Source organism: Meriones unguiculatus (assembly GCF_030254825.1).
Source record: "Meriones unguiculatus strain TT.TT164.6M chromosome 13 unlocalized genomic scaffold, Bangor_MerUng_6.1 Chr13_unordered_Scaffold_51, whole genome shotgun sequence".
In the NCBI taxonomy this organism is placed as follows: Eukaryota; Metazoa; Chordata; class Mammalia; order Rodentia; family Muridae; genus Meriones; species Meriones unguiculatus.
In genome coordinates, this window is record NW_026843657.1 from 479,726 (window position 1) to 504,421 (window position 24,696).

General features: G+C 36.7%; 1 protein-coding gene across 1 annotated transcript; it reads left to right on the forward strand.

Moving 5' to 3' along the window:
* Positions 1 to 869: 869 nt before the first annotated feature.
* Positions 870 to 9,022, forward strand: LOC132651371 (zinc finger protein 431-like; the record flags this gene model as incomplete). The annotated part of the gene is made up of 4 exons (XM_060376601.1): positions 870 to 879; positions 5,732 to 5,851; positions 6,064 to 6,124; positions 7,486 to 9,022. Coding segments are annotated over exons 1-4 (1,728 nt in total), but the record flags the coding sequence as incomplete, so codon positions are not given.
* Between the last annotated feature and the right edge of the window lie 15,674 nt (positions 9,023 to 24,696).

Genomic DNA, 24,696 nt, shown 5'->3' on the forward strand with positions numbered 1-24,696 from the left:
AAGAAAATTGTCTATTTCATTTAGATTTTCAAATTTTATGGCATATAGACTTTTGAAGTAAGTCCTAACGATTGTTTGGATTTCCTTAGTGTCTTTTGTTTTGTCCCATTTTCATTTCTGATTTTGTTAATTTGGACAATCTCTCTCTGCCTTTTAGTTAGTTTAGCTAAGGGTTTGTCTATCTTGTTAATTTTCTCAAAGAACCAGGTCTTGGTTTCATTGATTCTTTGAAATGTTTTATTTATTTCTAATTTATTGATTTCAGTCCTGAGTTTGATTATTTCCAGGTGTTTCTTCTTTTTCGGTGTGTCTGCTTCTTTTTTTCTAGGGCCATTAGATGGGCTATTAAGTTGATTGTGTGAGATGTTACAAATTTCTTCTTGAAGGCACTTAGTGCTATGAACTTTCCTCTTAGCACTGCTTTCATTGTCTCCCATAAGTTTGGTTGTGTTGTGTCTTCGAATTCTAGGAAGACTTTAAGTTCTTTCTTTATTTCTTCCCTGACCCAGCTGTCATTTAGTAGTGAGTTGTTTAGTTTCCATGTGAGTGTAGGCTTTTTGCTATTTCTGTTGTTGTTGAGGTCCAGCTTTAGTCCATGGTAATTAGATAGGATACAAGGCATTATTTCAATCTTCTTATATCTGTTGAGATTCACTTTGTGACCAACGACATGGTCTATTTTGGAGAAGGTTCCATGAGGTGCTGAGAAGAAGGTAAATTCTTTTGTCTTTGAGTGTAAGATTCTGTAGATATCTGTTAGGTCCATTTGATACATGACCTCTATTAGAGATATTGTTTCTTTGTTTAATTTCTGTTGTTTACTTGTCCTTTGTTGAGAGTGGGGTGTTGAAGTTTCCCAGTAGTAATGTATGGGGATTTGTGTGCGGTTTAGGTTTTATTGATCTTTCTTTTACAAACGTGGGTATCTTTGTATTTGGAGCATAGATGTTCAGAATTATGATTTCTTCTTGGCGGAATTTTCCTTTGATGAGTATGAAATGACCTTCCTCATGTCTTTTGATTAATTTTGGTTGAAAATCTACTTTATTAGATATTAAAATGGCTACTCCTGCATGTTTCTTGGCTCCATTTGCTTGGAACCTTCCACCTTTCTATTTTGTGACTTAGATGTGTTTCTTGTATGCAACAGATTGTTGGGTCTTGTTTACATATCCATTCTGTAAGTCTGTGTCTTTATTGGAGTGTTAAGTCCATTGATGTTGAGGGAAATTAATGACCAGTGGCTGTTAGTTCCTTTTATTTTGATGTTGCTTGTGGTAGTGTGTTTGTGTGCTTGGTTACTTTTAGTTTTGCTCTAGTGACATTATTTCTTTCCTGTGTTTTCCTGAATGTAGTTAGCTTTCCTGGGTTGTAGTTTTCCTTCTAGGAGCTTCTGTACCCCTGGATTTGTGGGTAGGTGTTGTTTAAATTTGTTTTTGTCATTAAATATCTTGTTTGCTCCATCTATGATGACTGAGATTTTGCTGGGTATAGTAGCCTGGGTGGTCATCTGTGTTCTCTTAGGGTCTTCATGATATCTGTTCAGGCCCTTCTGGCTTTCATAGTCTCTGATGAAAAGTCAGGTGTGATTCTTATGGGTTTGCCATTATATGTTAAGTTGGCCTTTTTCCTTTGCAGCTTTTAGTATTTTTTCTTTGTTCTGTATACTTACTGTTTATTATGTGGTGGGAGGATTTTCTATTCTGGTCTAATTTATTGGGTGTTCTGTAGACCTCTTGTATTCTTATAGACCTCTCTTTTAAGTTGGGGAAATTTTCTTCTATGATTTTGTTGAAAATATTTTGTGGGCCTTGGAGGAGGGAATCTTCTTTTTCCTCTATTCCTATTATTTTTAGGTTTTGCTTTTCATGTTGTCTTGGATTTCTTGGATGGTCTGTGTCAGGAATTTTTTAGATTTAACATTTTCTTTGATAGCTACATCTATTTCTTCCATTGTGTCTTCCACACCTAAGATTCTTTCTTCCATCTCTCGTAGTCTATTGCTTATGCTTACCTCTGTAGTTCCTCTTTTCCTCTCTAAGTTCTTTCTCTCCACAGTTTCCTCCACTTGTGTTTTCTTTAATTTTTTTCCAATTCTCTTATCAGATCTTGAGCCATTTTATTGATTTCCTTCATTTCTCTGACTGTATTTTCCTTCAATTCTGTCAGCTGTTTGTTCGAACAATCCTCTGTTTCATTAATATCTTTTCGTGATTTAAGTATTTCCTCTCTAAAGGCCACAAATTGTTTGGCTGCAACTTCCTGTATTTCTTTAAGGATGGCCATAATCTGTTTGACTTTATCTTCCTCCATTTCTTTGCAAATGGCAATAATCTGTTTGACTTTATCTTCATCTAGGTCTTTACGCAGTTTATTTTTTTTCCTCTATTATCCTGTTCATAAGCACAGATGTAAGGTCATCTTCTTGAATTTCATTTACCCTGGTGTGTCCAGGGCTGCTTGCCCCGAATAACTGGGTTCTGGAGATGCCATATTGCTTTGTCTTTTTGAGCTTTTACACTTGCCTCTACCCTTTTGGCTATCTTAGGTGTTGGGTGTTAGTTTCTGGTGCTTCCTGGAATCCTGTGGTGGGGATAATCCCCTTGGCAGGAAGATGATTTTTCCTGAAGGAGGCCTCCTCAGCTTTTGGGATACAGTCACTGAATAGCAGGTATTTTTCAGGAATTGCCAAAACTCACCACAGGCATAGAGACCTGAGCGGTAATTGTGGTCTTTGTTAGTCAAGGGGGCTCTCCTCTCACCCAGAGAAGTCCTGGAGACAGCTATCCTGCTTCTGGCTTTCTTGCTGTAAAGTTAGTAAGCTGCAGCTGCAACCTGGGCACCCCATGGTTTGGTCTGCTTAGTTAGGGATAACTGGTCGCCCCTTGGAGCAGTATCTGGGGTTGATCTTGGGGATCCCAGGCTTCTGTATGTCTGAGGTTAGAGCTCTGTGCCCCAGTACCCAAGCAGTAATCCATGGCAGCTTGGCACTGCTCTCCCATGTGCAGCAGGAGGCTAGAGTCTGGAGCCTGTGAATAACCAGAAACTTTTCCAGAGCTAGGTGTCCTGAGGTAGGGCCAGATGTTTTCCCCACCTTTGGGTTTTCTCCCAACAAGAAGACCTAGTCTGTGGTGTTTGACATGGTGTGTAGAATGGGTAGGCACTTGCCAGATGGCTACCAAGCTGGTGACTGGGAAAGAACCTGCGAACATTTCCAAGAATGTTCCCATTTGTGGTGGTGGTAGTGTGTGTGTGGGGGGAGTTGGCTGAGTGCTCTAAGCTGGGACCTGCTTTTTCCCTGTCTGTGGGTTTTTCTCCAGACAGGGAAACCTATCCTCTAGTGTCCTGGGGCACACAGTTCTGTCTGTGATGGAGAATAGGGCATGCCGGTCTAGTGACTGGAGGCCAACTCAAGGCTGGCAGCTGTGCACCCACCAGTCTGCAGGATCTTTTCCAGGGATAGACTGGGTGACCTGAGGTCAGTCCCACTTTCTTCTTCCCTGTTTTTTTTTTTTTGACACTTGGCTCCCAGTCTCTGGTGCCTTGGAGCACACAGTTTGGCCTGGGAAGGTGATCAGGACACACAAGTGTATCCTGAGCCTGGAATATTTTCCGGGTTCTCACTGAGTGACCTGAGAGTGGAACTGAGTGATCCCCACACCATGGAGTTTCCTCTCACCTGGGAAACACGATTGCTGTTGTTTTAGGGCCCAGAATTCAGTCTTTTAGTTGCTGTACCAATATTGCTGTCCTGTTCCTGTCCTGTTCCTGTTCTGTTCCTGTCCTGTTCCTCCTGGCAATGCCATCTTGGATTCCCTCTTTATCATCCCTTTCAATTAATTTTGGTTGAAAGTCTGTTTTATTAGATATTAGAATAGCTACTCCTGCTTGCTTCATGGGTCCATTTGCTTGAAAACCTTATTCCTGCTGCAACATCCAAGAAATTTTCCCAGAGATTAGTGGGGTTCTCTGAGGTTGGACCCAATTGTTTCCCTCATCATTGGTTTTCTTCTTACCTAGGAAACACAGTCAGTGGTGTTTGGGGGCCCACAGATCCAACTATTGGTCACTGTGCAGTCTCTGCTACCCATCTTATCAGAACAGTGTGAAATCAGTCCAGCCATCTGGGATCTATTTTTAGTTTTTACTGAATATAAGTATTTTGATTGTATGCATGAATATGCATCTCTTCTGTGCCTAATCCTCACAGTAGTCTGAAGATGTCTTCAGAACTCATGAACTTATAGCAATTGAAAGTAGCGGGTCCCAGGTAAACACTAACAATTGAGCCCAATTATTTGCAAGAGCAGTAAGAGCTCCTTACTGCTGAGCCATCTCTCCTATCTTATGTGGCTCTTTTATGATCAGCATTTACACTGCTAATATTTTTGTCTTCTATTTTTACCTGTTTAAACATGCATTCCCTTTTAGTAAGATATCATTGCAGTTGCAGTTTAAGCTGGGGCAGTACAGATTTCTGGAAAATAAATATATAATAGGAGTGAATGTATAACTCCTTGTAGAAGCTTCAGTAAAGACCTCTGAGTTCTTTCAATATTTTGTGTTTGTTTGATTGACTTTTAGGGGAGGCTCTGTCTTAATATATAGGTCTGGCTGTCCTAGAACGCTTTGAATAGATAATGCTGACATCCAGTTCAATAAGATACACCTGCATCTGCCTCCTGAGTGATGGAATTGAAGGCATGACAGAATACACCCTGCTTGTCCACCATTTTTTGTAGTTAGTAACTGTTAATAAATTTCTCTGATTTGTACTTAGTATTGTTCATCTGTTAATTTCTCTCTCTCTGTGTCTCTCTCTCTATGTCTCTGTCTCTCTATTTCACACTCTTCTCTCTGTTTGTCTTTGTCCACATTAATTGCAATGTCTATTCCAAAGCTATATCCTCTTCAAAAAGTTTAGATATGATACAGTTAAAACTTGTTATTCCGTTTTCTTCTAAAATGACTTAGTGATAACATTAACACTTCTTTTTTAATAGAAAAGTTTTAATCTTTATTTTTAATCTATAGACTACATTATTTAGTAAGGAGGATATACAAAACAATGATCAAAGAATAATCACGTGTTCTATTCCTTTTCTTTTGTCTGGTCACTCAGAAATATGATGTTATTGGCTATGATTGTTGTTGCTTGCCACTCACATTATTTTTATCCATGTATTCACTGTAGTCCACTTTCCCTTCCACAATTATATGAGCTCCCCTCTTCACATACTGATATGCCACATCCCTGAGCCCTGGTCAAAACATAATATTCAGTACCATGTTGTCTTTTGACTGATGTTACCCATCTGTTCAGTTTCCCCTGATCAATACATCTCATTTATTGCTATATAAAATATCATGACTGTGTTTTGTCCTTCCACTTGTCTCATGACAGAGTCCTGACTTACTCACCCAAGTAACTGAAGATGATTCATAGATTGCTCAAGAACCCAACTAATGGCTACTTTATATTAATGTCTTACCAACTGATGAAACACAGGTTTTTGAAGCATGCCTTTTTTTTCAATCTAACCCTTAGGCTTTTTCATCTCCCCTACTGCACATCACGCACAGCACCCAACTATATAACAGTCACACTTCTGTGTCAGAAAATAAATTGAAGAAGCAGTAGAATTATATGATTATATTGACGATGAAGTATAAATTTATATTGTTGCCACTGTTTCTGTTGTACAAATGTATGGCATATTTTAGAATTCAGTGACCTTCAATGATGTGCATGTGAAATTCAGCCAAGAAGAGTGGGCCTTGCTGGAACCTTCCCAGAAGCAACTCTACAAAGATGTGATGCTAGAGACCTGTGAAAACCTCACTGCTATAGGTAAGACTGCAATTTTTCTTTCACTTTTAAAATAAAGAGACAACTCTTACTTTGTTATTGATCCTCTTCTGTTATTCCAATTAAGAATGAGGAGGAATGAGGTAAATAAATCAGGCATGGTTCTAAGGATCACAGATCATAGTGATTTAAGTTTTGCCTTAATAATAACATGATATTTCCAATAATATATATTTTCTCATACTATATTTTAGGCTACAATTGGGATGACCATGATATTGAAGAACATTTTCAAAGTTCTACAAGTAATAAAAGGTAACTTTATGTGCATGTTGACACAGATGTAAATTTTAATGTGTCCTGGAAGTTTGGTGTTTTTTGTTTGTTTGTTTGTTTGTTTGTTTGTTTATTGGCTGCTTTTTATTTTCTGTTTTTGAAATATATTTTTTTCTGGGTATCTGTGATTTTCTTAGACTTACTTGTTAGACCAGCCTGACCTCAAAATCACAGAGATATGCCTGCTTCTGCCTCCACAAGTGCTGGGATTGAAGGCATGTTCCAGCACACATGGCTGTGTCCTGGAAGTTTTAAAGAAAAGCAACAGTGTAAAAACAGCACTACTTTAAGTGTACTGATGATCATTAAAATCTCATAATTCCATGTACTTCAATGTCAGGTATCTGATTTGTGTTTACAAGGCACTCCCCTAAGATAGAAGAAAATAAAATAATGTTGTAACAAAAATAACATTTGAATCATATGGACATTACAGCTACTGACTTGAACTGCCAATCTGTTTAGTCTCATTCTGTCTATTCAGATATTGTAAGAGGTACACACACTGAATTGGTGATCAGTATGTGTCCAAAACCTTCTAATAAGCAAAAGTTTCATAGTAGACCCAGTGCTACTCATTTTCGTGCAGTAACAGTGTAAAGTTTAGTGAAAGGAGCAGCTTATGAGAATCAAGAATATTGTTGTGGAGAAATCTTAATCCCTATATGACATGTCTATGATGAACAAAAAACAAAATGTTTTAATTCAATGTGGGAATCTTTATTATTTTTGTAAATTAAACTGGTATATCATATGTCAAAATGATTCTAAGACACAGGAACATAGGGTTATTGAAAGAAGCAGTGTCCCTGTCTTTCTCCAAGAACAATTGATTTGGTAGTAGTCCCCACTGTGAGTAAATTTTCTGAATGTGATAAATGGTTACTGTTAATTGGTTTTGCAACTTCACTGAGAATTCATTAGCAAACACATATTGCTGAAAATATCTATGAATACTAGGAATTTGGAACTTCTGCTTGTCTTGGCTCACATTGTAAATGAAGTATCATTCATACAGTACAAAAATTTGTGAATGGGATTGCTGTGGTAAAACTCTGAATTCTTACAATACTCTTCATATATAGGAGAAAACCTCATATAGAAAAATGATGCTATAAAAATTATCCACATAAAAAATGCTCTTACCATCACAGGGATCTTCAAAAATACCCATAATGAAGGTGAATACCGTGAAAGTAAATAAAGTGATAAAACTTTAAAATTTGATTCTTCTTTACCATTAGACCAAATTAGGATATTAATTCATATAGATAAATATATTTATTAGTGTAATGAAATCACTGTGGTAAATCTTTCACATGTGTCAATTTTCTTTGCAGGCATGAATATAGTCATACTGGAGAGAAACCCTTTAAATGCACTGTATGTCGTAAAGCCTTCCCGTATACAACTTTTCTCATACGGCATAAAAGAACACACACTGGAGAGAAACCTTACGAATGTAACCAGTGTGGTAAAGCCTTTGCAGAAAAGAATACTCTCATACGGCATAAAAGAACACACACTGGAGAGAAACGTTATGAATGTAACCAGTGTGGTAAAGCCTTTACACGAAACAGTCATCTCATAAGACATAAAAGAACACACACTGGAGAGAAACCTTATGAATGTAACCAGTGTGGTAAAACCTTTGCAGAAAAGAATAATCTCATATGGCATAAAAGAACACACACTGGAGAGAAACCTTATGAATGTAACCAGTGTGGTAACACCTTTGCAGAAAAGAATAATCTCATACGGCATAAAAGAACACACACTGGAGAGAAACCTTATGAATGTAACCAGTGTGGTAAAGCCTTTGCAGAAAACAGTACTCTATTAAGCCACAAAAGAACACACAGTGGAGAGAAACCTTATGAATGTAACCAGTGCGGTAAAGCCTTTGCACAAAACAGTGCTCTCATAAGCCATAAAAGAACACACACTGGAGAGAAACCTTATGAATGTAACCAGTGTGGTAAAGCCTTTGCACAAAACAGTGCTCTCATAAGCCATAAAAGAACACACACTGGAGAGAAACCTTATGAATGTAACCATTGTGGTAAAACCTTTGCAGAAAACAGTACTCTCTTAAGCCATAAAAGAACACACACTGGAGAGAAACCTTATGAATGTAACCAGTGTGGTAAAACCTTTGCAGAAAAGAATAATCTCATACGGCATAAAAGAACACACACTGGAGAGAAACCTTATGAATGTAACCAGTGTGGTAACACCTTTGCAGAAAAGAATAATCTCATACGGCATAAAAGAACACACACTGGAGAGAAACCTTATGAATGTAACCAGTGTGGTAAAGCCTTTGCAGAAAACAGTACTCTATTAAGCCACAAAAGAACACACAGTGGAGAGAAACCTTATGAATGTAACCAGTGCGGTAAAGCCTTTGCACAAAACAGTGCTCTCATAAGCCATAAAAGAACACACACTGGAGAGAAACCTTATGAATGTAACCAGTGTGGTAAAGCCTTTGCACAAAACAGTGCTCTCATAAGCCATAAAAGAACACACACTGGAGAGAAACCTTATGAATGTAACCATTGTGGTAAAACCTTTGCAGAAAACAGTACTCTCTTAAGCCATAAAAGAACACACACTGGAGAGAAACCTTATGAATGTAACCATTGTGGTAAAACCTTTGCAGAAAACAGTACTCTCTTAAGCCATAAAAGAACACACACTGGAGAGAAACCTTATGAATGTAACCAGTGTGGTAAAGCCTTTGCTCAAAACAGTACTCTCTTAAGCCATAAAAGAAAACACACTGGAAAGAAACCTTATACGTATACTCAACATGATAAAGCCCTTGCACAACAGAGTAGTCTCCAAAAACATGAAAAAACACACAGTGGAGAGAAGCCTGGTGAGGGTAATTAGTGTGATAAATTCTTTGCATGTAACAATCATCTCCTAAGACAACAACACATTCTGGAGGGAAACCATATGAATATAATTATGTGGCAAAGCCTTTGCATATAACATCTCTTAATACATAAAAGAACACATACTGGAAAGAAGCTGTCTCACTGCATCCAATGTGAATAAACTTTTGCACTTCAGAATCATCTTCAAACTCATGAAAGATATCCTAATGGACAGAAAGCCTATGAGTCCTTTTAACATGGTGAAACCATTCTATATTTGTACAATCTTCATCATCATGAAAGGATTCATACTTGAGAGAACTTATGAATATGTTAAAATAGTGAGGCCTTGCACAAATCTAGAGTCGTCATCATCATCATAAAATTATCCTTACTGGAGAGGAATTCTGTGACTATAAGCAAGGTGGAAAGCCCTTTGTGTACTTTGGTCCACTGAGATGCAACAGAAGTGTAAAACTAGCTCATTGGAAATGAACTCACTTTTCTGAAGGGGAAAGGGAATAGAGGCAATAAGAATGGAGGGTAGTAATGGGGGAGTGAAAGGGGGGAGACTTAAATTGGAATGTAAAGTAAATAAACTCATTTTTTAAAAGAATACAATGGATAGTGAATATGAATTACACGCAACAGTATTATATGATAAGGTGTTTATGGAAGACTTATTGATAATCCTGATTCTCAACATTTAGTGTTTTCTTTTTTTTTTCCTACTCCATCATTTATTTTTCCATAATATGTAAGAACAAAGCATCGAGAGCATGATAAAGTGGGGAGCAGAGAGTGTTTTAATCATCACCTCTTGAAGGATGGAGTACATTTAGATAGTTTCAAGGTTGAGGGCCATTACCTCCCTACACAGATGTGAAGGGGTTGCTCAACTCCCTACCCTTCCCTCTTTTTCAGCACCCCTGGGGCAAGCTGTGAAACTCATGGTGTTCCCCTGAGAAAGGTATTGCATGCCTTCTTCTGCCATTGTGCAATCACAAAGGACAGGACACAGAACTTATCATACTATAGCATATCTTAGGGAACAAAAATACATTACAAGGAACAAAAATCAAACTTAATTGCCTCACTTTACACAAGAAACTGTTAGTTCAGTGGATGAATATGTAGGAAATGAACTTTCACCAGCCAGGAAGTTCTCTGAGAGTATCACAAGATTGGTAGCCTGTAGAAGTTTCTTTGTGTACATCAACCTATTGTTCCAGGGGTACTATTGAAAAAAATCACTTTTTTTTTCTATGTATGACTGCTTCTGGCCTAGATGGGTAACCATGTCAAGGGTGTGTTTTCTCTGCCTGACTTCATATGGAGAGTATCTTTAGACATGGAAACCACCAATCAAATTTGATAGATGGCCTTTGACACAGATCCCTGATAACTCTCCCCTCCCTTCAAATATAGGATAATTTGGTTCTGTGTTCTTGTTCTTCTTATTCATATAATAGGAATGTGATGTTTAATGCAAATCTAGCATTCTTGAATTTCCTAGTATTAAACAATTATCTACACCTATGCTTGGAACATCCCTGGTACTCCCCAAGGGATACAAGCCACTGTGTTCTGTTTTCTGGAATTAAAGTTGAACTTACTATCTGAAGTGGTTCCCAGAGTGGCTAACCAATGTTATGCTTGTGAGCTTTCCAAGCTTTATACTACTCATCTTCTGCCCCTCATGCCTTCCTGGGCTGGTGGGAAACAGCCATCCAGGTAGCAAGAGAATCACATTCTCTGAAATGCCTGTGATAAAATATTTCAGACTGCATAGCATTTCAAATTTCACATGTTTCTGGATTTGAGATGGTCAATCAAACAGTATCTTGGGATGGGACTCATTAAAATGAGTTATACTTATTGTTTAGTTCAAGGTAAGGTTGCAGGCAAGCTTCATGGTATGAAATCTTCTAAGGTGAGTACAGTGGCCCATGGAAAATAAATACAAGCAGAAATTTTATTTTTCTGTTTTTAATAGCTGAGTACTGTTCTGATAATGTAAGGGTGAATGGCAGGCGAGAGGAACTCTCCTTTTGAGTAGTCTATGGGAAAGGGATGGGGGAAGGTGGAGGGAGGGACCAGTAGGAGTTGAGGGAGTGACCTTCAATCAGCATATATAATGAATAAATTGTGAATAAATTGTGAAAAATAAAAACAATTAATAAAATAAAATATAGTAAAGAAAACAAAGCAAAACAGCAAAAATTTGAGTCTAATTTGGGTAACTGCCCTCCCTCAAAGAAAAGAAAGAAGATATATAGAAAGAAAAGAAAAACAGAATCTTTGTCTTTGTCACCTTTCTTCCCTATGAGCTCAGTTGAAGATCATTATGCAATGGAGACCATGATTCTCTCTCTGAAGTTTATGTTACCATAGAAGTAGGATTCAAACCTGAAACTAATGGCAGAGTTTCCTAGTTAACATATCAAATCAAACCCACCTGCCATTTTCTCTCAGAAATCCTTCAGTCCTTCCATGTTATCTGGCCATCCAGGCTAGTACAGCCCATGCATTACCCTGAATTCTCCTTCCCAGGTCCTGAGATAACCTTACCCCCCACACACATATAGGCAAACTATTTTGGCTACCTGGTTCTGTCAAGCGCCATGCAGGAGCAACAGCAGAACAGCTGTAGAACTCATGGAATGTGGCTCCCCTGTTAGCATAATCATGATGAGTTTGTCTTGGAGAAGCATAATCCCAAAAACTGATTTTCCAGATGAATTTGTGTTCTTATGTAGCATATCTCTGCTTGTTGCCCTTATGATGTCCATAATCCTTATAACATGAGTTGTATGAAAACTTTAAGAAGGCTTCTAGCTCTTCACTGGGAGATATCACTGACATTTAAAATTAACAATGCTTGATCTCTTTTCACATGTTAACTGGAGCAGATTAATGAATTAACCACTGTCCTTGAAATGAGCCATAGATATAGATTGTTAGCAATGACCATTATACTTAGAAACAATTTGGAAAAATAGATTGTTTCACAAGGTCAGGGAAGATGTTTGGCTCTGATGTAAAAAATCTTAGAGAACAATTTAAAGTTAAGAAAAGTACACTATTAATAGTAAATCCAGGGATATTTTAAGGTTGATGAGCTGAAACAATAGCCTAAGGTAGCATTGGCCGTCTGGGCACCCGCAAACTAGGTCTAAACCTGAGACAGCAGTTGATTCCCTTATATTTGTTTTTCCCCTCAGCTTCTTGATATGATTTAATAAAAATGATTAATGAGTAGATGCACACCCCTTTAAGATTTAAAGTACAGGTGCCAGTACCATGCCATTTTTTATTACTGTTGCCCTATAGTACTACTTGAGATTGTGGATGAAGATACCTCCAGAAAATATTTATTGTGCAGGCATTTTTTTAAAATCAATTCTGGGTTTTTTGTTTTTCCATATGAAACTGAGAATTGTTCTTTGGAGGTCTGTAATGAGTTGTGCTGGTGTTTTGATTGGAATTGCATTGAGTCTTTAGATTTCTTTTGGTAGAGTGGCCATTTTTACTATGTTAATCCTACCAATTCTGGAGTATGGGAGATTTTCTGATATCTTCCTTGAAGTTCTTTTTTTTCATACAAGTCGTTCACTGGCTTGATTAGAGTCACACCAATGTACTTTATATTATCTCTGGCTTCTGTAAAGGGGTTTTGTTTCCCTAATTTCTTTCTGAGCTCATTTGTCTTCTGTATACAGGAGGGCTTCAGATTTTTTTAAATTTAATTTTGTATCCAGTCATTTTGCTAAAGTTGTTTATCAGCTGTAGGAGTTCCCTGGTTGAATATTTAGGGTTATTCATGTATACTATCACATCATCTGCAACACAAGCTGGACTGGATATGGAGAAAAGGGAACCCTTCTCCATTGCTGGTGGGAATGTAAACTTGTACAACCACTTTGGAAATCAATCTGGTGCTTTCTCAGAAAACTATGAATAGTACTACTAGAATATTCAGTTATACCAACTCTGGGTATATATTCAGAAGATTATCAAACATACAACAGGGACATTTGTTCAACTGTACTCATAACAGCTTTACTGATAATAGCCAGAATCTGGAAACAACTTAGATGTCCCCAAACCGAGGAATAGACATAGAAATTGTGGCACATTTATACAATGCAATACTATTTAGCAATTAAAAACAAGAAAATCAGCAGGCAAATGGATTGAACTAGAAAAGATCACTCTGAGTGAGGTATCCAGAAGCAGAAAGACACTCATGGTATATCCTCACTTATATGTGGGAATTAGTAAAATAATGTAGGATTAAAATACTAAAATTTATAGTCCTAAAGCAACAGGAAGAACCCTAGGGAAGATGCTTAATCCTCGTTTAGAAAGGCAAATGGGATAGACATCAGTAATGGGAGAAGACAGGGAACAGGGCAGGAACCAACCACAGAGGGCCTCTGAAAGAATCTACCTAGCAGGGTACTGAAGCAGACGGTTAGCCACAAAGCCAAAATTTGGGCAGAGAGCATGGAATAATATGGAAGATTCAGGAGATAGAAAGACCTGGATGAGAGAGGCCCTCCACAAGGAGGCCAATTGAGCCAAAAAATATGGGCCCAGGGGGTCCTTTTCCAACCAAGGACCATGCATGAAGAACACCTAGAACCCCTGCTCAGATGTAGCTCATAAGTATCTCGGTTTCCATGTGAGTTCCCTATTAAGGGTAACAGCAGCTGTCTCTGACATGAACTCAGTGGCAGGCTCCTTGATAACCTACTCCTGGAAGGTGCAGCCTTGCCAGGCCACAGAGGAAGATGCAGCCATTCTTGGTAAAACTTGATAAGATAGGCTAGGATAAGACAGTAGGGAAGTAGGACTTCCCCTATCAGTGGACTAGGAGAGGGGCATAGGGGTAGAAGAGGGAGGTAGGTTGTAATTGATGGAAGATGAGGGAAGGTCTTACAGCCAGAAAACAAAGTGAATAAATTGTAATAATCAATAAAAAAGAAAAAAATATGTTTTTTTTTTCCTGAAATGGCTGCACTCAGGCAACTGTCTCTTAAAAACAACTAGAAAGAATAGTATTTCACCTCTTCACATTTTCCTTTTTCCTGTATATAATAAATACCCTTGATAAAATTCAGTGGTTTGTTATATATTCCTAGTATTATAATATTATAAAATATTTTACAAATCAAATTTTGATATATTAAGTGTGTAAAAATAGTTTATGAAAAAGTGGCTTGAATTTTCAAAAGAGCAAAGAATGTTTACTCAAAACTCAGGAGGGTGAAAATGGAAGGAAAATTGATGGAAGAATAAATAATATATAAATAAATATTTCTTACACAGTAATTATAACATTTTGATTATTGAGATTTAAAAAAATATATACAGAATATTTCTCAAGTAAACAATGTAAGGTATTAGTAATAGCTCTTATGCATGTACCCTGAGATATTTCTTTAAATTATTCCTCTTGTCACTTAAATGTGTTCTTTGACAAGTCATGCCACTACACCCTGATGTTCAGGCTCTAATACTGACTTTTCAGTTCTTATTTCAGTGTACTGACTTCTTTTAGCCCAATTAGGACTGAAGTCATACAATGTTTGATTTCTGCGTCTAGCTAAGGTCACAATTTTTGATGATACATTTTTAGTTCATCCACAATTTCAAAGTAAAATGATTGCCTTTCTTAAAATGTTAAATGTTCTCTCTCACACACACGCACACACACACACACACACATACATAATGCATGATACATGTAATAGTAGTTATTGGAAACACAAGACTTGAAATTGAAAGAAGCAAAAGAGGGCTGTATGGGAGATTTTGTATGTGGGGAACAGAGAAATGAGAAAAAAATGTGATTATATTAAAATCTCGAAAAACAAATGTACATGTTTTCTATGAATAAAAAAAATTGAATAATATAATATTTTGCACTGATGTGATTCAGGACAATCAGGTGTATTCTATCTTAGCACACAGTCAGCTGTGTTTCAGTAAACATGAGTATATATGTGTGCTGGACCTGCCCAAGTCATCTGTTGTTTTTATGTGGATAATGGTAGAACTCCTCATTCAGTGTGTACAGTATATATTCTCTTTTAAATTGACTCAAGAATTTTAGGTATTTTGTGTGTGTGAACTGTATAAAATAAAGCGCCCCTAAACTTCTTTCTTGGTCCACTTTCTTCTACTGTCTCCTTCCATCCTTTTACACAAAAATGCTATCTAATGTGGATGGTACAGAGTGTTCAGTAGATGCAGCAGAAGAATGGACATTTTTTGTCTAGTCCATTCTGTTAGTTCCTGTCTTTCTATTGGAGAATTGAACATTCAAGTTGAGAGTTTTCAATGAACAATGTTTATTATTTCCCTTTATTTTGTAGTTATGATGTGGGGAGTTTGCTTCTTTATATTTGATGCTTGGGATTATTCACTTTTTGTCTGTTATTGGGTGTGGTTAACATTTTTAGATAGGAGTTTTGCTTTGATTGGCTTCTGTAGTGAAGGAGTTTTACAGAGATATTGCTCATATTTGGTTTAATTGTGCAATATATTTTTATTCACCATTTATTATTGAAAGTATACTGGATATAGTAATAAGGATCCCTTAAAGATTATATACAATTTGTCTCAGCCATTCTAGGTTTAGAATTTTTCTTGAGAGATCAGGAGTTACTCTAATGAGCCTGAATTTATATGCAACTTAGTCTTTTCAACTTGCAACTTTTAATATACCTTCTTTGTTTAATATAATTTTCTTTACATTTAGGGTTTTGATTTTATATGCTGAGCACAATTTCTTTTCTGGTATGCTTTGTTGTTTTCTATACTTTTTGTACTTTTATAGGCTACCCCGTCTTCATTAGGTTAAGGATATATTCTATTATTTTGCTGAAAATATTTCTGGGATTTTGATGTGAGTTTTGTCTTCTTCCTCTATTTCTATTATTCATAAATTATTTTTTTGCACTTTTTAGATATTCTGGATCTTTTGTGCATGGCTATTTAACATTTATTTTGATGCAATTATCCAGTTGTTGTTTCTTTATTCTTGTTGTTCATAATCATCTTCAACTTCATCTCTTCGTCCTCCTCCTGCTTTTCTTCTTGCTCCTCCTCCTCCTTTTTTTTCTTTTCAAAATAGTCACTTTACTCATATATTCACCCTGATTAAAGTTTTCCCTTCCTCTAATCCTGGCAATTCTTTCCCATCTCCCCTTCTATCCTGTTTAAATTTACCCTCATATAAAACAAGAAGGGCTATAATGTATAATAAGAAAGTAAAATAGAGAAAATACAAAAACAATCACATCTTAGTATAAAAGACCAACAAAAGAAAAAGAGCTCAAGGGGGGAAAATATGTAGACTTGTTCACACATGCAGAAATTTCATAAAATATTAAACATGAAACAGTAGTACACACAGAGGGTCCATGTAGCTTTAAAACTAGGAAAAACTCTTCAGCAAATTAAAATGAGAACTGTGATAAACTTTTTAAAATGCATACCAGAATTACAGGACATGGAAATCCAAACGTGCCAGTGAGTGAAATTTTTGGCCATCTACCTTTTGAAATGTATGCTTAAAAGTACAATTAAGTGTAGTTCATTGGATAAAATGAGTGCACCTTGGAGAAAACTACATTTTCATTTGCAAGCACTTATCAATTAGAGATAGGGCTAGGGACAACATTAAATTCCTTTTGCATGCTGCCTCAGTCTCTCACAGCTTATATATTCTTCAGTCCTCTTAATTTATAATGCTTTCTTCTTTGATATCCTCTATCCTTTCTGGCTCTTATACTCTTCTGGCTGAATTACTGAAGAGTCTGAAGGGCATATTCTGAGGTCTCTCACTGACTGTCTATTTTCTCTATGGGTCTCTGAATTTGTCTCCATCAGATGCAGGATGACATTTTTTTTTATGATGGCTGAACAAGATACTGGTCTATGAGTATAGCAGAATGGTGTCAATGGTCATTTTATTACTTTTAGTAGAATGCAGTATTTGCTTTTCCCCCAGAACCATGGTCTGTGTAATTTCTTTTTCTTGATCAATAAACCAGTGTCAGGTATTGATTCCATCATGTGAAGTGGGCCTTAAGTCAAACTATAGATTGGTTATTTACTCCTACAACTCTTGCACTAAAATGTCTTACAGGTAAGAAACTGTCATAGTTCAAAAGTTTGGTAGATGGCTTAGTGTTTGTATTTCTCCTCTTGTAGTTGCAGTGTACTTCTCATATCAAAGTTGCTAGAATGTAAGTGTGAAGGTTCTATGTAAGCACAAGCTCTATTTATCTATGTTCCATGTAAGTGTAAGTGTAAGTGTTATCTCCAGCAAAAGGGCATTGCAGTCAATTTGTGGAGAGCAGCCTATAGTCTTGGCAAAAGCCTGTATTGTTTTGGCATTACGATCACACTACTTTGGCCAATACCTCAGTTAAATATAGACTATTACCAGTACTGGATGCTTTACTTAGTGACAAGAGATTTCCAGTTGGAACTTTCTTCTCTGGTGATTTCATTTATATTGGCTCTTAATATGAACATGATTTAAAATGTTTCTATTGCATTAGGTTTCCACTGTACCAAACAAATGACCCTTAATTTTACCTGTCTTTCCTCATGTTACCTTTTCATTGCCCTCTTCCTTTCCCAATATCCTTCCATTCTATCTTTTTAGCCCACCTTCCATTTGTTCCAAGTATTTTATTTCCCTTTCCTATGGAGAAATCTCTGCATCCCCTAACCTCCAGTTTTTAATTTGTATGTATCCCCTGTGGTATTATGTCCAGTTGCTTGCATATCATACATCTTGCAACTAATATATATGTAAAAGCAAATACATACCCTATTTGTCTTTGGGGGTCTAGGTTCTCTCACTCTCAGTTACCTGCAAAGGTGCATTTACCTTCATGTTTCATGATTTGATTTTTTAAATGTCTGAGTAATGTTTTATTATGTAAATGCACTAGTACTATAACAAAAATAGTACTATGACAGAAAAACAGTTAAAATCTTCACAAATGATGCTGACCAAACTAGATGTCTATATGTAGAAACATGGAAACTGATGCTTATTTTCACTCAAAAGTCACCTCCAAGTGGATTAAAACCTCACAAAAGTTCATATACACTTAAAGTCTTGAAGTCAGCACAGCTATTTCACAAACATCCAGCATAGCTGAGTTGCAAGTTACAATAGCCTTCATGCTATCTTTCAGGCTTGGTCTTGATCTCCACTTGCTACATGCTACGGGGCTTTCAATACATGTACAACCTGGGGCCATTGGAGCAATGGGAAAATTTTTCATGAATCATTTATGCCTTCACCCTGGAGTACTGCTTCTAAGCTTCCCCAGAAAAATCCTGAGCATACGGCTCCTCTCATTTTCAGGAGAAATATCAATTATTTGGCTACATGAATGTTTTTCTTGTGGAAGATGTAACTCACATAAAAACGGCAGAAAACTCCTTATGAGACTTCAGCTCCAAGATAGTCTTGCAAAATCTACCCCTGTGCTTCCTCAAGAAGAAAATAATTAGAACAACATACTCATAAAAAGGGAAACAAAGTTTCCAGAGCTAGGGGAGCTGATAGTATTTGAGATTAAATACCTTGTACTTCTGTATCCTCAGATGATTACTTGGCATATAAGATTAGGAGTTACATATGGTATGCCCTCAATGATTAGATAAAGATGTAAATGAATGACTGGAGACATCTTCACCTTACACTAGGGTCTGTAATGATGGACAAAGAATGTTTTATAAAAATGATTTTTAAAGTGAGGTATTAGGACCTCCTTTTCCTAGAAATATCAGCTTTCACATTATCATTGTGATGTTGTATGACCAAAATAATGAAAGAATACTTAAATTTAGTACATAAGTAAATTCTACAAAGATATGAGATATAGACAATGCATTTTGCCAGGAATTTAATAACAACTGTTGCTGCTTTGGCTTAAATTGTTTTTCTTGAGGCTGTCCATTAAAATATGATAATATACTTCTTGGGACAAAGCAATATGCCCAGGCTGACTTGAAGATTTTCTATCTATTGCCATTGAATCTGAGAATGCATCCAACCTGAGAATGGGGTTTCAGACTGTGTGCAAATATTCCTCCAGATTCTCAAAAATGTCAGTTTATGAGATTGATGAAGATAAATGATAGTAAAAGATAAAGTTTATCAATGATGACTAAATTTATGACCAAGGGACAGTTAAAACTCCTGTCTGGGGACAAGAAGGATATCATCCATGTTTTAAAACAATGTGACTCTATCTTTTATTATTGAACTCTGTCTAAATAAAGAGGTACTCTGACTGCCAGTCAGTCAAGACTTTCAGTTTCTTTGGACAACCATGTCTGACTCATTTCTGCCCCACCTTATCTTTCCCTCTTCTCTGGATACTATCAACTGCTGGGGCTGGTCACCAGTCTTTTGCCACAGTCTTTCTTTTCTTTCACAGTAGGGTCAATACTAACAACTGAAGATCTAGAGCTACATGCTTCAGAGTAGATAGGACATGTGATATCTGTTTTCTGGATCGGAGTTACCTAAATCAATATCGTCATTTATATTTCTATCTGCTTATGTGCATACCATTTCACTTATCTATATCAGTTGAAGGATATTTAGGTGTTCCCATTTTTGTACCTATTATGAACAGAATAGAAATGAGTAGGGATGAGAAAATATTTTTGAAGGAGTATGTTGAGTCCATTATGCATATGTCAAGGAAAGTTATAAGTGATTCATAAGTTAGATTTATTTTCATCATTTTGAGAATTCTGCACACTGATTTCCACTGTGGATGTACAATTTTTCAAGCTCCCTTTGCCAGAGATCCAGGTTTTTGCCTGTCCAACAGAAGATGACAACTGTCAACCTAATTCCTGTTTCCTCCAGAAAAATAAAATACTAAGGGAAAATATATAGTACTTGTAATATTTATCACAATTACTATTATGTAATTAAAATCTGAATACTTATATTGTCCACAAATTAAAAAGTAACATGTATAACTTACTAAAATGTGTTTTCAGAAGTAGTTTCTATTCTGAAATAGAGTGTATCTATATAACATTGCTTAAATGAAGGGCTCTTTTAGTTATGGTTAGATATACATTTTATATAAACTTACTAAAAGTAGGGGTAAATAATTTCATTTGAAGACACTAAGGTATTTTATTATAGTCCAGTTATTGGACTTAATGATGGGTGAGTCATGGTGCTTGAGAAAGATCCCCAAAACTATAGTTGTGCTGACAGATAAGCACAAAGCCATGCAGGACATGGCCAAGCACAGAGGATCCTCAAATGACAGGAAGGTCACTGCCATGGGCAGGCAGTGGTTTCTCTCAAGGTTTGGGTACCCTTGAGTTCAGCAAGGGATACATTTCTGCTGATCTGCGGGGAGAAAGTAAATCAACATCTCAACTCCTACAAGTCACTCCATGTTCAGTCCATGAAGAAACATTTCCAATAATATTGTATTTTTGTGCTCTATACAAAATTTTGCTGTGGGTCTCTGCATCCGCTTCAATCACCTCTTGAGTGGAGTCACTTAGTGTTCATCCATGGAAGGCTGCTATCCTGTTCTCTCTTCTATGGTTTCTGGCATCTATCCTGTTTTCTTTTCTGAATGAGAATTAAGCATCTTCCCTATGTTTCTCCTTGTACTTTAGCTTTTTAAAGTCTGTAGATTTTAGTATGTCCAATCTATAATGTATGGGTAATATCCACTTGTTTTTTAATTTTATTTTTTCTTATCAGTTACATTTTATTAACTCTGTATCCCAGCTGTGTCCCAATCCCTCATTCCCTCCCAGCCCTTCTCTCCCTCCCTCATCTCCACCGTGCCCCTTTCCAAGTCCACTGATAGGGTGGACCTCCTCCCCATTCATCTGATCCTATTTTATCAGGTATCTTAAGGACTGGCTGCAAAGCCCTCCTCTGTGGCCTAACAAGACTGCTCCTCCCTTGGGGGCTGGGGGGACCAAAGAGCCAGTCATTGAGTTCCTGTTAGAAATAGTCCTTGTTCCCCTCACTTTGGGAAACCAATTGGTTACTGAGCTACCACAGGCTACATCTGAGCAGAGGTTCTAGGTTATATCCATACATGGTCCTTGCGATACATCACTCAGGGTGATCTTTTTTAGTTCCATCCATTTGTCTGCAAATTTCATGATTTTCTTGTTTTTAATACCTAAGTAGTATTTCCTTGTGTAAATGTACCACAATTTCTGTATCCATTCCCCCACTGAGGGACATCTAGTTTGATGCCAGATTCTGGCTATTATGAGAAAGCTGTTATTGTCATAGTTGAACAAAAGTCCTTGTTGTATTTTTTGAGCATCTTTCTGATATACGTCTAGGAGGTGTTTAGCTGGGTCTTGGGGTAGCAGTATTCCCAGTTTTCTGAGAAAGTGCCATACTGATTTCCAAAGTGGTTGTACAAGTTTACATTCTACCAGCAATGGAGGAGGGTTCTCCTTTCTGCACATCCTCTCCAGCATGAGTTGTCCCTTGAGTTTTTGATCTTAGCCGTTCTGATGGGTGTGAGGTGGAATCTCAGAGTCATTTTGATTTTCATTTCTCAGATTTTTAAGGACATTGAGCATTTTTAAGTGTTTCTACACCATTCAACATTCCTCTGTTGAGAATTTCTGTTTAGCTATGAACCCTATTTTAAATTGGATTTTTTATTTGTTGGGTTATTTATATATTCTGGATATTAGCCTTCTGTCAGATGTAGAGTTGGTGAAGATCCTTTCCCAGTCTGTAAGCTAAGCCATCATTTTGTTCTGCTGACAGTATCATTTGCTTTAGAGAAGCTTTTAAGTTTTATGAAATCCCATTTATTGATTGTTGATCTTAGAGCCTGTGCTGCTGGTGTTCTGTTCAGGAAGTTGTCTCCTGTGCCAATGTGTTCAAGCCTCTTCCTCACATTTTTAAATAACAGATTAAGAGTGTTAATTTTATGTTGTGGTATTTGATCCACAAGAACTTTATTTTATGCAGGGTGATAAGTATGGACCTATTTGTATCTTTCTATATGTGGACATACAGTTAGGCAAGCACCATTGGTTGAAGATGTTCTTTTTTCCATTGAATGGTTTTGGCTTCTTTGTCAAAAATCAGGTGTTGTAGGTGTGTGGGTTTATTTCTGGGTCTTTGATTCAATTCCACTGATCCACCAGTATGTTTCTATGACAATAAAACACCGTTTTTACTGTTTCTCTGTAGTACAGCTTGAGATCCAAGATGGAGATATCTCCAGAAGCTTTTTTTTTTATTGTACCAGATTATTTTAACTATTCTGGCTTTTTTTGTGTGTTTTTATGTGATGTTGAGAATTGTTCTTTCAAGGTCTGTAAAGAACTGTGTTGATATTTTGATGGGAATTGCATTGAATCTCTACATTTCTTTTGGTAGGATGGCCATTTTGCTGTTATTCCTACTGATCCATGAGTATGGGAGCTCATTCCATCCTATGATATCTTCTTCAATTTCTTTCTTCAAAGACTTGAAGTTTTTTTATACAGATTTTTCACTTGCTTGGTTAGTCACACCAGTGCACTTTATGCTATTTGTGGCTATTTCAAGGTTGTTGTTTTTTTTTCCTAATTTCTTTCTCAGCCCTCTTGTCTTTTGTATACAAGAGGGCTTCAGATATTTTTAGTAACTTTGTATCCAGCCACTTTGCTGAAGGTGTTTATCAGCTGTAGTAGTTCTCTGGTAGAATTTTTAGGTTCACTCATGTATACTATCATATCATCTGTGAATAGTGATACTTTGACTTCTTCCTTTCTAGCTAGAACTTCCAGTACTATGTTGAAGAGAAAGGAGAGAGTGACCAAACTTGACTTGTCTCTGATTTCAGTGGGATTGATTTAAATTGCTTTCCATTTAGTTTGATGTTTGCTATAGGCTTGTTTTATATTATCTTTACTGCATGCGCCTTTTATCTCTGAAATCTGTAAGACTTTAAACATTAATGGAGCTTGGATTTTATTAAATGCTTTTCAGCATCTATTGAGATGATCATGTGGTTTTTCTTTCAGTTTATTTATGTGGTGGATTACACTGATGGCTTTCTGTATATTGTACTTCCCCTGCATGCCTAAGATGAAGTCTACTTGGTCATGGTAGATGAGATATTTTATGTTTTCTTGGATTCATTTTGTGAGTGTTTTATTGAGTATTTTTGTTTCAATATTCATAAGAGAGAATGGTCTGAAATTATCTTTCTTAGTATATCCCTGCCTTTTAGTTAGCTTTTGTGAGGTTTGGGTATCAAGGTGAATGTGGCCTCATAGAATGAGTTTGGTAATGTTCCTTCTTTTTCTGTTTGTGAAATTATTTGAAGAGTATTGGTGTTACCTTTTCTTTGAAGGTCTGGTAGAATCCTGCACTGAAGCCATGAGGCTCTGGGCTATTTTTGGCAGGGAGACTTTTGATGACTACTTCTATTTCATTAGGGCGTATAGGTCTATTCATTTAGTTACCTGATACAGATTCAACTTTGATTAGTGGAATCTATCAAGAAAATATCCCATTTCATTTAGATTTTCAAATTTTGTGGCATATAGACTTTTAACATAAAACCTAAAGATTCTTTGAATTTCCACACTGTCTGTAATTATACCCCCTTTCATTTTCTGATTTTGCTGATTTGTATAGTATCTCCCTGTGTTTTAGTTAGGCTAAAGATTTGTCTATCTTTGTCATTTTCTCCAAGAACCAGCTCTTGCTTTTGTTTATTCTTTGAAATATTTTTTTTTGTTTCTAGTTTATTGATTTCTGCCCTGTTTGATTATTTCTACTCCTCTTGCATATGTCTGCTTCCTTTTGACTAGGTCTTTCATATGTGTTATATTTATTTGAGATGCCTCAGATTTCTTTATGAAGTCACTTAGTTCTATGAACTTTCCTCTTAGAATTACTTTCATATGTCTCATTAGTTTGGGGAAGTTATGCTTTCATTTTTGTTAAATTCTAGAAAGTCTAATTAGTTTATTTTTTCCATAATCCAGCTGTCATTGAGTAGAGTTCACTTTCCATGCATATGCAGGCTGTTTACTATTTTTGTTACTATTAAGGTCTAGTGTTAGACCATGCCATTCTAATATGATACAAGGGATTATATTGATATAATGTTCTCTTTTTTGGATGTATACAATTTACCCTTGTTCATTCAAATGCTGATTTCTCTATTCCACTGCCTGGTTTCAATGCAGATATTGCATTGTGATGCTTTTTCTAAGCATCACCTGTCTCAAGTTTGCATAAACATGCCACCATTTGTTCTCTATATTGTCAATTAAAACAACCAGCCCCAATACTGAGTAATGGAGAGGATAGGGTGAAACATTCTGGTCCAGAGTGGGAGGAAGAGGAAGGAGACAGGAGAGGAGAGGAGGAGAATCTGCAAGAGAGGTCTTGGCACCACATGTAGAAATGAACTGGAACTAAGATATCACGAAAAGCCATATGATGGGTGAATCTGAATGGTAGGAAACTCTGTGGGCTTAGAGGTTTAGGATGGAGTAACTGTTGGCCAGCATTGTGCTCTAGGTTAATTAAATAAATCCTAGTCTCTCTGTGGCGATTTGGTTATACCGCTGTTTAGGAATAACCACTGCTTAACT